This window comes from Orcinus orca, chromosome 10 (genome assembly GCF_937001465.1).
Source record: "Orcinus orca chromosome 10, mOrcOrc1.1, whole genome shotgun sequence".
Lineage (NCBI taxonomy): Eukaryota > Metazoa > Chordata > Mammalia > Artiodactyla > Delphinidae > Orcinus > Orcinus orca.
In genome coordinates, this window is record NC_064568.1 from 39,367,680 (window position 1) to 39,381,185 (window position 13,506).

At 57.4% G+C, this 13,506-nt stretch overlaps 3 protein-coding genes across 13 annotated transcripts in view; all 3 read left to right on the forward strand.

The window, feature by feature from the left end:
• Positions 1–3,271, forward strand: part of COL7A1 (collagen type VII alpha 1 chain) — a 31,908-nt gene extending 28,637 nt beyond the window's left edge. For 3 of the 7 annotated variants that reach the window (XM_033413216.1, XM_049716169.1, XM_049716172.1), the window contains 10 exons: positions 142–204; positions 309–425; positions 610–687; positions 785–838; positions 1,009–1,057; positions 1,738–1,770; positions 1,919–2,005; positions 2,212–2,322; positions 2,405–2,608; positions 2,918–3,271. In XM_033413216.1, the coding sequence (XP_033269107.1) occupies positions 142–204; positions 309–425; positions 610–687; positions 785–838; positions 1,009–1,057; positions 1,738–1,770; positions 1,919–2,005; positions 2,212–2,322; positions 2,405–2,608; positions 2,918–2,943 (822 nt within the window). In that variant the 3' untranslated portion in view covers positions 2,944–3,271. The remainder of the gene's footprint in view (positions 1–141; positions 205–308; positions 426–609; positions 688–784; positions 839–1,008; positions 1,058–1,737; positions 1,771–1,918; positions 2,006–2,211; positions 2,323–2,404; positions 2,609–2,917) is intronic. The other 4 variants (XM_033413217.1, XM_049716170.1, XM_049716171.1 and 1 more) reach the window with 3 other exon arrangements.
• A 134-nt stretch (positions 3,272–3,405) lies between these two features.
• Positions 3,406–4,857, forward strand: UCN2 (urocortin 2). The gene has a single exon (XM_049716210.1). It carries the CDS (start codon positions 4,519–4,521, stop codon positions 4,855–4,857), a length of 339 nt encoding a protein of 112 aa, XP_049572167.1. The 5' UTR covers positions 3,406–4,518.
• Positions 4,858–6,065: 1,208 nt separating this feature from the next.
• Positions 6,066–13,506, forward strand: part of PFKFB4 (6-phosphofructo-2-kinase/fructose-2,6-biphosphatase 4) — a 47,371-nt gene continuing 39,930 nt past the window's right edge. For 3 of the 5 annotated variants that reach the window (XR_007479766.1, XM_033413160.2, XM_033413162.2), the window contains exon 1: positions 6,066–6,438. Coding sequence is in view for 4 of the 5 variants with exons in the window: in XM_033413160.2 (XP_033269051.1) it covers positions 6,066–6,438 (373 nt within the window). In the remaining variant the exon portion in view is untranslated. Of the gene's footprint in view, positions 6,439–10,066; positions 10,244–13,506 lie in introns of those variants that run through there. The other 2 variants (XM_033413165.2, XM_004283899.4) reach the window with 2 other exon arrangements.

Here is a 13,506-nt window from a genome sequence, read left to right on the forward strand (position 1 = left end):
TGGGGATCATGGCAGATTGAGGGTCTTCGACTGGTAGGGCCACAGGTACTTGAGGTTATGGCCATTGGGCCTGGGGGCTTATGGGGGTTGAGCTGAGGTAGGCCAAGGCAGAGGGACTCTCATGCTTCTTTCTGTTCCCAGGGTGACCGCGGTTTTGATGGGCAGCCAGGACCCAAGGGTGACCAGGGCGAGAAAGGGGAGCGGGTAAGTTGAGGCTAAGGTCACGGTGAATTGAGGAGATTGTACTCTCTGGAAGTGGGTCCATCTTTGGAAGCTCTCATCACTGACCCTGACCTATCTCTCCTCAGGGGCCTCCAGGAATTGGGGGCTTCCCAGGTCCCAGGGGCAGTGATGGCTCTAGTGGTCCCCCCGGGCCACCTGGCAGTATTGGTCCCAAAGGCCCCGAAGGACTTCAGGGCCAGAAGGTGAGGGGCCCTGACTCTGATTCCAGACCCCTGAGCCTCACTGACCCTTCACACCTCATTGATCTCTAGCTCTGCAACCCATTACCCCAATATCTTTGCCCCAACCTCTGAACTTTTGACCCCAATTTGTCCTACTTCGGACCCCCACTACCTCTGACCCTGCTTACTTGGTCCTGTCTGACAGGGTGAACGAGGTCCCCCTGGAGAGAGTGTGGTGGGGGCCCCTGGGGGCCCTGGAACCCCAGGAGAGAGAGGGGAGCAGGTGAGTGGGGATTCCTAGGCTTGGGGTCAAAGGTTGGGGTGACCTCTGGTGTCCGTGAGATCAGAGGTCACAGCCTGGTCCTATCCATTGCACATAGGGGCGGCCAGGACCTGTGGGGCCCCGCGGCGAGAAGGGAGAAGCTGCACTGACAGTGAGTGTGGGGTATGGGGGTTGTGGGCTCTGCCTCCTGCACCCAACCCCCGACCCCCTGGACCCTGGACCCTGACTCAGCGCTGTCCCTCCATGATCCCTGCATCATGTACCCTTTGTCCTTCTGTGATCCATTGGTTCTTCATGACCCTTGTGGTCTTGGGCTCCTAGGAGGATGACATTCGGGGCCTTGTGCGTCAGGAGATGATTCAGCATTGCGGTGAGTGGTGCTCAGCCCACAGTCTCTTGGGTACCACTCCACTCCATCCCCGTACCCCTAGACAGGGGCAGGCAGCATCCCCAGAACTTCCAAGGGGCAAGCAGTCAAGGAGATGGGTGGAGACAGATGGATACAAAAAGCACACAGGTGTTTCAGGACAGACATGCTGACAGGACTTCCCCAAATGGAGACCCAGGCAGAGGTGGAGGGACTCGTAGTGTTCCTGGGTGCCCAGGATGGTGGCTTGTGGAGGGGGTGGAGGTGTGAGCAGAGCCAGTTCCTCAGGGCCTGACGTGGAGCCAGGGTGTGGGTGGAGGGCTCTGGTGGCCCTGGGGGGCATCAGAGAGTGAAGGTGGTCTACTTCCGCCTCTCTCTGTGGCTGCTTTCCCTCTGTCTCCATGCCTGCGGCTCCTGATTGGCTGTCTCTCCCTCTCTCTCTTGCCCTTTGTTGGCCTGTTCCCAACTTCACTCTCGCCCTCTGTTTGCTTCTCCCCTTCCTTTCTTTCTCTTTCTCTCTCTCTGCATCTGCTTCCCTTCCTCTCTCTCCTGTCTGTCACTCTCTCCTGCTGTCCGTCTCTGTATGTCTCTGCCCCCGTGTGCGTCTCTCTCCCTGCCTCTTTCCATCTTTGTCTCCTGCTCTGTTATTGTCTCTCTCCCTGCCCCCTCTCTGCCCCCTCCAGCCTGCCAGGGCCAGTTTATCACATCTGGATCACGTGAGTAGTTTTCTGGTATTTTCTGCTCCCGGAACTTTCCTCACCCCAGGCCCTGCTGTGCCCATCACCTGGGTCCTCGCAGCAGGGGCTTGGCTGGGGTGGCCACCATGCTGACCCCAGAGCCCTGTGCCCCTGCTTCTGGCTCTAGGACCCCTCCCTAGTTACGCTGCAGACACCGCTGGCCCCCAGCTCCACGCCGTGCCCATTCTCCGCGTCTCCCATGCAGAGGAGGAAGGTGAGGACGGCTGGAGCCGTGGGGCGTGTCAGGTGGGAGAACAGACACACACAGGGCTGCTCACGTGTGCAGGTCCCACGCCACGCGTGTAGGGTCCACATTCAGAGAACACTCTTGTGTACACGTGGGAGACCAGTGCTGCCCACCCCATCCAAGGGCCAGGGTTGGGCAGCATGAACCCGGCCCTACTGGGGCCCTGCTCACAGCACACCCCACCATGCGTGCAGGCCAGGTGCCCCCTGAGGATGATGAGTACGAATACTCTGAGTATTCCGTGGAGGAATACCAGGACCCTGAGGCTCCTTGGGATGGCGATGGTGAGAAAGGGGGCTGGGCCCAGAGGGATTTGGGGAAGGGCAGACAGAGCCCATCCCTGCTGACCTCTCTGACCTCCATCAGCCCCGGACCCCTGCTCGCTTCCACTGGACGAGGGCTCCTGTACTGCCTACACCCTGCGCTGGTATCATCGGGCTGTGGCAGGTGGTACGGAGGCCTGTCACCCCTTTGTCTATGGTGGCTGTGGAGGGAATGCCAACCGTTTTGGGACCCGTGAGGCCTGTGAGCGCCGCTGCCCACCCCGGGTGGCTCAGAGCCAGGGGACAGGTATGGGCGTACCTCCCATCCCATTAGGGGCCTACCCAGATCATGTCCAGGGTCAGGGTCCTGGGTCAGAAGCCCCCTCAGACTGGGAGACCTGGGACAGACCCCTCCAGACCAAAGAGCTGAGTAGAGAACCCCAGCTCTATGTGGAGTCCCCAGCATGGCCACCCTCAGTGCTCCCTCCCTTAAAGACCTGAGTGAGCCTCCCTCTCTGCAGGAGAGCCTCCACACCCTATGCCCCCATCTTCCCCATTCTCTGTGGCTGATGGGATGGGTAAGGTCAGATGGCTGAACCCAACCTGCCCCACCCAGGTGCTGCCGGGAGCTTAGGCAGATGATGAGCTGGAGTTCAGCATCCCCTGGAGGAGTCGGTGTCTCAGCTGGACCCTGCTGTCCCTCCCCTTGGTGCTAGAGGCCTGCGTGCACGTGAGCGTGCATGAGCGTGTCCGTTAATTTCAGTGACTTGTTCCATGGGTCTAGCCTTCCCCCCTGTGAATAAACCCCCATTGTGGCTCCTGCCTCCCCGGCAGATGACTCAGTGTGGGGATGGCTGTGGGCAGTGAGCGGATGTGACTGAATCTGACCGCATCTGACCTGCCCCTTGGCCCAAGCCTGTGACGACATGGTGCTGATTCTGGGGGGCATTAAAGCTGCTGTTTAAAGGCCCCTGTTGTGACTGTTTGGGGAGGTGTGGGTGTCAGGGGGGCAGTACCACTGTCCAGCCGTGGTCACTGTCCTGTGACCCTCAGTCTCCAACTTGTCCCCAGAAAGAAGACAGGGTAGGGGCCGAGGATATGTCCTCACTGCTCCCCAGAAGGGGATGAATCATAGGTGGGGGGCTGCCTCAAGCCAGGAGACAGGGCCCAGCTGTCAGCCCAGGGGCTGAGGGAGATAAATGGGCCCTGAAGAGGGCAGAGAGGCAGACCACAGCACAGCACTGCCTGGCCCTAGCTAACCCTAGAGGAGACTGCTACTGGTAGGACTGGGGTCAAGGTGGGTGGGCAGGGCCTTTGGGGTTGAATGGATCTGGGATTTGGGTCAGTGGAGGTCTCTGAACCTGAGGCGCCCTGGGATCTCTGGCTGCTTCTCTGCCTCAAGGACCCCCATTCCTGCCTTTCTTTGCCCTGGATCTACTACAAGCTTTCTCGCTCAGACCTCAGGCTCCCCTTTGGTCCCTCTGTGTTTCTCTCTCTTTGCATCCTTATTTCCATCACACTGTCTCTGGGGCAGTTTCTGTCTCTTTTTTTTTGTTTGTTTGTTTTTTGCGGTACGCGGGCCTCTCACTGTTGTGGCCTCTCCCATTGCAGAACACAGGCTCCGGACGCACAGGCTCAGCGGCCATGGCTCATGGGCCCAGCCGCTCCGCGGCACATGGGATCTTCCCAGACCGGGGCATGAACCCATGTCCCCTGCATCGGCAGGCAGACTCTCAACCACTGCGCCACCAGGGAAGCCCTCTGTCTCTTTTTTCTTCCACTCTCCATTTGCTCCGCCTCCCTCTCATTCATTTCCATCTCTTTCTCCCTCTCCCTCTCCCCTCCCTCCCTCCCTTTCTTCTTCTTCTTCTTGTTCTTCTTCCCTCCCCCCCATCTCTCTCTCTATAAAATATATCCATATCTAGATGTACCTGTGGCTCTCTGTCTCTGGGTTTCTCCATCACTTTGTCTATCTCTGTCTCTTTCACTCTCTTTCTCACTCTTTCTTTCCCTCTGACCCCTTCTCTGCCTGGCTCTGTCTGTTATCTCTGTCTCACTCTGGCTCTCTCCTTGTTCCTTCATCTGTTTCTGTCTCTCTCTGTCCCTGGCCTGGCCGCTCTCTGTCTCTCTGCTTTTCCCATCTGTCTCTGTCTATGGGCCATAGCTGACCAGGGCCCCTGCCCTGAACCTGTTTTCTCCTCGCAGCCTGACCACACGATGACCAGGTGGGCTCTGCTGGTGCTGATGGTCCTGACATTGGGCAGGACTCTGCTTGTCCCAGCAACCCCTATCCCAGGCTTCCAGCTTCTCCCTCAGAACTTTCCCCAGGCCACTCCCCGCCCTGTGACCTCAGAGAGGCTTTCAGCCAGCACCACAGGCCCCTCCACTGCTTGGGGCCGCCCCGGCCCTGGCCCCCGCCCTGGCCCCCGCATCACCCTCTCGCTGGATGTCCCCCTTGGCCTCCTGCGGATCTTACTGGAGCAGACCCGGGCCAGGGCAGTGAGGGAGCAAGCTGCTGCCAATACCCACATCCTGGCCCATGTTGGCCGCCGCTGAGCCTGAGGGAGGGGACCACAGTGATGGAGCCAGTGTGGATGGGGAGACCTGCAAGGCAGCGGCAGAGCTGGACGGTGCTACATCTGGGCACGGTGCATCAGGACTCCGCCACGTGGGGTCACTGCCATGTGGTGTCATATCAGAGTGCCTCACAGAGTCACAGTGTGTCTGGACAGCCTGGATGTTGCTGTGTCAGGGTGCCAAGTGGAGTCTTGCCACTCCTAGGAGCCCCACAGGCTTACAGTATGTCTGGACAGCTTGGACACTACCATTGAAGGTCACTACCGCATGGAGTCTTATCATGTCTGGGTCCCACTTGTGTCCAGTCACAGAGCATCTGGACACCGTCACATGTGGTCACTGTAAGGCCACTTTCAGGCACCTCAACACAAGAGACCATCACTGCATCAGAGACCAGCCCACCTAAGACCAGACCCACAGGTCTGCCCTGTCCTCCCACAGGTCACCACACAGAGAAATGCTGGCGGAGGGTCACATGCGTGAGACAGCACCCACCCCAGATGGATGGGGCTATCAGGGGCATCTCTAGGCAGAGTGAGATGGTCGTACGTGGGAGGTCTATGGCCGTGGCAGCCTTGCCCTGTGTGTGTGTGGGTGGGGGGGTGTGCACGCATGTGTGGCTGCATCTCTGTGTATCTAACAGCTGTGAGTACGTGTGAGCAAGGTGAGGCCATATGAGGGAGCTGGGAGGAACAGGAGCTTGTCCCCCAAACCTACATGAAGCACGCTCAACACATAGCCAGGCACTGTCTTACCCACACCCCTGCATACCCAGCCTCTGCCCTTGGATACACATGGCTCAGGGGAGAGGGAGCTCAGGCTGCTGGGGCTCTGGCCCAACTGCCCCTCCTTCATCGAATTGTCTTGAGCAAACCTCCTCACCTTTCCAAGCCTGTTTTCTCCTCTGTAAAGCAGAGTGATGCCACCAAGCTTCTTGTGAGCACTGAGTGATGTAATGTACATGAAGGTTCTGGCACGCAGAAAGCGCTCAATACATGTAGTGACCGGAGAATGGGATAGACAAGAATCACACAGTCGTGTGCACCCAGGCAGTGACACATGAGGGCGGAGTCATAGCTGGCTACCCTGCTCCTTTCCCCACTCCTCCCGCCCCTTTCACTGTCCCTTGGTGTGCAGGGCGTATATTTTGCCTAATCTCACAACCCCAACTCCATTGCTGTGCTGGGATGGGACTGACCTTCTGGAGAGTGTGGTCAGGCTGGCCTGCAGATGAGGCAGGTATTCTGGGTAGTGTAGACAACTCCAGCTGGAGACGAGGGCTGGAGAAAGAGAGAGCACTGTCGGAAGTGTGGCTGCCCAGGGCCGGGGTCACTGACGGAGATCTCACAGTTGTCAGCAGCCCTGGGGGGCGGGCCCAAGGCGGGGCTGGAGAGGCGGGGCCACCCGGCCTGCTGGGCTCTCTCCGGAGCCTGGAGGGCGGGGCTGCCCGACTCCGAGCTGCAGGGGGCGGCGGCCCAGGCCAGTTTGGTTGCAGGATGAACAGAGGCAAGGAAGGAGGCAGCTTCTTGACGGACCCCTGGTCAGGGAGCAGCAGGCAGGGTAGGCACGGGGCAGGGTGGACAGGGTGGGGGGATTGGGAAAAGACCTGGGCAAAGTGGAGGTGGTGCTAGAAGGGGTGTGAGAGTGTTGGGGGTCTCTCCAGGAATAGGGGTGCTCTTAGGGGCATCAGTCTGTCAGTGGCATGGAGGAGGGGGAACACTGGCGTCTTGCCGGGGAGAAGGAGCTGGGCCAAGGGGGAACTATAAATAGCTTCTTCCTCCAGCCCAGGGGGAGGGACAGTCAGCTGGAGCTTCCCAGGGGGCCTCCTGCTCTGCCCTTTGGTGGCCTCCAAGGGGTCATGTTTATCCAGGTCCCCCCTCAGGGGTCATATCCAGAGGCTCATTTGGGAAGTTTTTCATGTGATGTTACTTTAGCCCTTAAACCAGCATTTCTAGGGCAACTACTGTGTGCCTTGTGCCGGTCCTGAGCTGCTCTAAGCACCTACTGTGTGCTCTGTCCCAGTCAGGAACCTCTCTGAGCACCTTACTGTGTGCTCTGGCTGGTCCTGAGTCACTTTGAGCACCTACTGTGTGCCCTGTGCCAGGCTGGAATCAGCAAGTGCAGGCCAGGGTTCACGGGCTGCTTGGTTACACGGCTCTCTACCCCCAAGTTGGAACCTCACACCCTGTGTGAGCTCTGGACCCAGGGAGACACAGGATGATCCTTGGCTAGAAATGGCCAGAGGAAGCTGGAACTCCTAGGAACTCCCCAACCTCCCAGTGACAGCAGAGGGGAGAGGAGGAGGGAATAAAGGGGAAGGAAGACAGCAGAGAGCAGCAGGCCTCACCGCAGCTGGCCTGTCTCTGCACCAGCCTGGGTGCAGGGCCTGTTAGTGTGTGTACACCAGTGGCTGTGTGCACACCATGCTTTCGTGCAGTGGTGTGTGGGTCTGTGTGGGATGCACTGAGGTCCCTGGGCCCATATGCTGCAAAGGGTGGCTGTCGGTTTGGCCAGGTCTGGCCAGCAGACACGTGGACTGGGAAGAGTTTGAGCATTGAGGACTGAAGACTGAGGACACCCCACAGCTTGTAGTCTGGGACACTGGGAGGAGGTCCAGTGGTCAGTGCAGAGGGCACCACAGGAGCCAGGCCAGGCAGGTTCACGGCGAGGGAAAGCTGAGCAGGATGTGTTCATACACAAGTGCACACTGACATCCTAGCACACCTCCCACCCTCGGGCCAGGAGAGCTGGCTCACTCTGGGATGGCCCCAAGGAGGGAAAGCCATGAGGGCCAGTTATTCTATTGGACGTATTGGCGCTGAGGGAGCAGAAAGTCAGGAGAGCATTTCAATGGAGGGAACATGCAAGAGTGCAAGTGTGGAGGTGGGATGTGTGGTTATAGTACAAGGTGTGGGAGGTGAGGTTCTGAAGGGCTGGGAGCTGAGCTGAGTCCATCCTGCACTGTGGGCTGGCGGTTCTGTGACGCTGGGCCCTTCTCCCCTTCCTCAGTTTCCTACCTGAGAAATGGGGCCATGGGAGGGGAGTATCCTCAGAGCAGATGTAGACCCTGGCCTTTGGGGAGGGGCTCCAGGCTCCTCCTGCTGTTGACATGTGGCCTCACACTGGATATAGAGACTTGGGAAGGTATGTCTGGGTCAGCCCAGGGTCAGACGGGAAGAGTGGGAGGTACAGAGCCACTGATTTTCCTGGGAAGCCAGACTCAGACTTCTGGAGGTGAGGATGGCTTCCTAGACATGGCCCTGGCCTCCTGCCCTGCCCTGGCTGTCCCCTACCCCCAGCCTTTGACTAACATTCCAAGAGGGTTGGAGAGGAGAATGGCAGGCCTGAGAAGGTGCAGGGTGTCTGTGGATGTTAGATGAGGTAGACTTTGCAATGACTGCTGGGGGTTGGACAGGGTGTGGGTATGTGGTGACAAGGTCTCTGAGGCTAGGGTGGCCCCAGGATGGCCTTGGTAGTGGCCAGGAGACAGACAGGAGGGCTGACTTGTCAGGAACAGAATGAGTGGCTTTGGAGAAGTAGGAAGTGGGTGGAAGGTCACTAGGGGCATCCTGCTCATCAGGAGCTGCCTGTGGGTGTGCCAGCTGCTGGGCATGAGGTGGGGAAGGAGGTGGACGGTGGACACTGAAGAGGGAGGCTGAAGAAGGAGGAAGTGGTCAACTCTGTCTGAGCAGGGTATTTCCTGGGGAGGCAGCTTGAGCTGCTTCCAGGGAAGGTCTGCGTGGGCTTCTAGCACGTGGACCTCCTTAACGTTCATTTCCTGTGAAGTGGGCAAGACATCTGTATCAGTCATCTTAAGGGTCCTTGCCAGGCTCTGAAGGGCTGGGCTGTGACTTGGAGGACTGACTCAAGGCAGGGGTGTGACAAGGAGGGCAGAGGGAGGGGTGCTGCCCCTGTGGAACACTGGGTGGAGACTTTTCTCCATGCCCCAGCCCCTGGATCCTGGCTGGGCACACATTAAGCAGAGAGAACTTGGGGATGCAGTGATCCTGCCAGGGGATGTGGTGGAGGACATCGCTAGAGAGCAGTGTGACCCAGACTCGAGCAGTGTCAGCTAAGGTCGGGGGCAGAAAGTGTACAAAGCTTAAGAGGCTGGGCTGAGGAGACAGAGAGGAGGTAGACCAAGTGTTCCCGAACTCAGGCTCTCTCCTTTGCCCCTTGCCTCCACTGCATTTTTAGAGACAGGAGGAAGAGAAATAATATAATAAATGATAACATTAATGTGCTTTAGAATGGATTTCTCAGACACTGACACTTTTAACGCATACCAGAATCTTGTAAGATCCATGACAGTTTGTATTCCATTTTCCTGATGAAGAAGCAGAGGCTCATTAAAGAAAAAAATGTGTAAACTTATGATTTAAAATTTAATTGGTAAAAATGAAATCCTGGAAGGAGAAGTAAGATACTGTCAGGGTTTGGTGAGTCCCCAGGGACCTTGGTTACTAGGTGCCGCTCACGTGCTCCAGGTGGGCTGGGGTTTAGCCCGAGCTCCCCAGCAGCTAAGGCAAAGAGAGAAACACGATTAATTTTGAGATTTGTCCTCTGTCCCTGTCCATGAGATAAAGGAGCTTTTTCAGCGTGGTTGGGCAGCTTGCTCCTGTGGGCAGTGGAGAGTCCCGGGACTCGGAGCAGAAGAGAGGGTCGGGGCGCAAGGCCGGTGGGGCGCGGCGGAGTTGACAACCTGGCCAGTGATGAGAGTTACGCAGAGGCCGCCAGGCTGGTCCTGACCAACTAAGCTCTGCGCGTCACGCAGGCCTACCCCAACGCATGCAAACCCCTCCTCCTGGGGGCCCTGAGGTCACGCAGAGCGGGAAGCGGGACCTCGGGTGTCCTGGGGGCAAGCCTGGCACGCCCAGGGCGAAGCCGTGGGTGAGGTCTATGCAAATCATCAGGGTCGCGTTGGGTGTGCTGGGCTCCGGCATCCAGGGCGGGGCCTGCACCATCCAAGCCTGGAAACTGGGGAGCTGGGCATGCGCGTCCCCCATCCTGGCATGCAGGGCGGGCCCGCTTAGTCCAAAACGCGCTAGTAGGCGAGCTGAGCATGCGTGGTAGGAGGCCAGGCGCTCTTCAGTTGGGGTGGAGCCTACTCGTTCCGGGGCGGGGCCTGCGGGGAGTTGGAAGGGCGTCAACGCGGCTTCAGGAGGGGCGGGGCTGAGGGGTAGAGCTGGGGGGCGGGGCATCGAGTGGCCCGAGGTGGCCGGGCTGCTGGGTTGGAAGCAGCGCAGTCCGACTCATCCTAGCCCCAGGATGGCGTCCCCACGGGAACTGACCCAGAACCCCCTGAAGAAGATCTGGATGCCGTACAGCAACGGGCGGCCTGCTCTGCACGCCTGCCAGCGCGGTGGTGAGGCGGGGTCTGCGGGGAAGGGGGAGGGCGGTGCATGGGCATGGGTATTGGTCTTACGTGGAGAGGGAGCCGGGAACAGGTGGGGAACCGGGGACAGGTGAGGCAGCCGTGACTAGTGGGAGGGGAACAGGAACAGGTGGGAGGCCTGGGACAGGTGTGGCAGAGCGGGAGGCGGGGACAGGTGTGTTGCGACGTCTCGGCTCAGCGGGAGCTAGTTCTGGCCGCCATCACCTAGGGGAGGGCTTAGGACCCTTCCCACACCACTCTGTCCCCACCGCCTCAGGTCAGGGGAGGACTTGGAGCCTCGGTCCTGCCCTCTCAGCTGGCCAGAGAGCGTGGGCCGGGTGGTCAGGCCGGGGTCTGAGCTGTGTTGGCCCTAGGAGATTCGCTTGGTCTCTCTGAGCCCAGAACTTTCAAAGGCCCAAGGTGGGGAGGAAGGCCCATCTCTGGGCCTGAAATCGAGTTTTGGGAGGAATTTCAGGGAAGTGCACATGTGTTCAGGATAGAGACAGTGAGACCACTTTGTTATATGGGCCTGTCTTTGTGTCCATGGGTGTGTAAGCATCCAGGTGGGGTTGTGGGTGACTGGTAAAACTGGAGGGTGGAAACATCTAGAACATACGCTGAAATTCAAGGAATCGTTAAGGGGATTACTTTTCCTGTGGTCCTAGGTGTTAAACCCACTTCATTGATTTTCTGCTTGTCCTTAAATGAGTCTGCAACTTTTTTATTACCAAGAAAAACAAAGATTTATTTTAGGAGTAACTGAAATGTTGTAATAAATTTGCAAGTTGGCAAGGTCCTCAGAGAACATCTAGTCCAGCTTCTGATACAGATTTGGAAATGGAGGTCAGGAGACTGTGTTATGTGCTGGGGTCTCCCTGCACTCCTGACCTCTGCTTGGACATGATAGGAGAGGAGAGAGTGCTTGGTGCTTGTCTTGCTTTGAGGGTATCCTGGGGGCCTTGGCTTTGACCAAGGGTGTGAGTCCTAGGTGAGGAGTGTGTGCATCTCTTAGCACACTGTGGAACCTGGTAGGGGTGGCCGTGGCTTTGACCAGACATTCTGGTGGGTCGTTACTCTGACCATAATGTAGGTCCTGGTGGGCTGCTGAAACTGAACCTGCTTTTAGCCCTGGGGCCATGGCTTTCCAGTCAGTATTCAGTCCTAAGGGACTATGGCTACACCCTAGCCAGTTTTCCTTCTAGACTTCTGGAAGTGTGGAGGGCTAGGCCCCTTTCTCTTGTGCTTCTAGTCAGTCCGTGTTAGGGCTGTATTGTTCTAACTAGGGGGTGGCCTCCGTTGTTACATAAAGGAGAAGGAGTGAGAACATGGACTTTGGAGGCAGGAGCACTCAAGCTGCGTCGTGGCTTAGCTGGGTGACCTTGGGCAAAGAGCTGACCCTCTAGGTCTCAGGTTCCTTATCTGTGAGACTGAGACAGTCATCATCCTTGCACTATGAAGCTGCTGTGAGCCTCTTTTTTTAAAGTTAATATATTTATTTATTTATTTTTATATTTATTTATTTTTGGCTGCATTGGGTCTTTGTTGCTGCTCGCGGGCTTTCTCTAGTTGCGGCGAGCGGGGTTTACTCTTTGTTGCGGTGCACGGGCTTCTCATTGCGGTGGCTTCTCTTGTTGTGGAGCACAGGCTCTAGGCGTGCGGTCTTCAGTAGTTGCAGCACGCAGGCCCAGTAGTTGCGGCGCACGGGCTTAGTTGCTCCATGGCATGTGGGATCTTCCTGGCCCAGGGCTCGAACCCATGTCCCCTGCATTGGCACCAGGGAAGTCCTGTGAGCCTCTTGATAAGTGCTTGATAAATGGTAGCAGGTAATTTTGTAATTTATCATCACTGTTGTTTCTTTGCTTCTCCATACCTCAAAGTCAGGGATTGAAGCTCCAAGCCAACCCCCTTTCAGGTGGCAAAGGAGTTGAGGCCCAATGGGAGGGTACTTGCCCAGGTCTAACTGCCCCTGGGGCAGGCCTGTGTTTCTCCAAGCTCCAGGTATGCAACTAAAATGTGGCTCTGGCCTGAGCAGAGGGGCTCGTGCCATGGCACTGCCTCAGGGTGTTGCAGTGGGTGGGACTGTGAGCTGGCCCGGCACAGGAGGGCTTCCTGGAGGAGGAGGTAGCACCCAAGAGGCTAAAGATGAGACCTGCAAATTTGTGGGGGTTTGGACCCCAGGCTAGGGTCTCACAGTTCACAGCAAGGAGGGAGTAAGCAGGGAATGAACAAGGAACCAGCACCTCAGGTCCCAAGCCCGTATTCATGCAGCATCTTACCCTTTGCATAGTGGGCTTCTAACTAGATTGGAGGACCACAAGGACAGGTGGGAACCTGAGGGTCAAGGTGGGTGGAAGTTGACTTGATCACAGGGCTTTATAGAGAAGAGGATGAGGGGCCCTAGTCTGTGCTGTGTGGTGGGCTGTCTTTGGGGTCTAGTCTGAGCTCCTCAGGGCAACAGAGGCTGGTTGGCTGAGGGATGTTCCCTGCCTTCTCCTCCCCCACTCTTCATGAGCAATTCTTCCTCCTTTTGATAGAATTCAGGGCTACACAGAGGGCCTGGAAGCTGTTACCTTTCTGGTCATTGACCTGGAGGAGCTCTGGGGGCAGATGGGGTAGGAGATGGAAAGGGGACTTGGGGAACATGGCAGAAAGGACAGTATTTGATAGCTTTTCTTAGCCAAAAGGTGGCAAGACTGCCTGGGTAAGGCCACGACTGGTGTGTGCACAGGACAGTAGGAGAGACAACTTTCTCTCCCCTCTGAACAGGACAGTAATGCCAGTTTGCTTTATTTTAAAGAATTCTCCCTTCCCCAGCCCGGCCCACGGAAGTCGGGGCAGGTGCAGTTCAAGACTTAGTTCTGGAACCCACTCCAGGGACTTGTGGCTGCCCCTGCGGAGGTACCACCAGAAAGTAGTCACCAGCACCAGGCTTGTCTCAGCCTCTCGACTCCTTGGGCTCCTGTGGGCTTGAGCAAATTTACAGATAATTTACAGGAACTAGTGAGAAAAGCTGAGTTGACATATCTTCAGATTTCCTTCCGCACATGCCCCATGTTCTGAACTGTGTGTTCTGCTGTCCTGTTGCTCAATGTTGAGGTCCTGAGGGCCCAGATCTGCAGCTCCAACTGCATGCCCCCACTCACCTGGTCCACCTGCCCTTGGTTCAAGTGTGTTTCCTCCGTGTGGGCCTCGGTTTGCAATTTCTCCATTGCTGGAACTTCCCCAGTGTTTTGCTGTTGCAAGCAGGGCTGGTG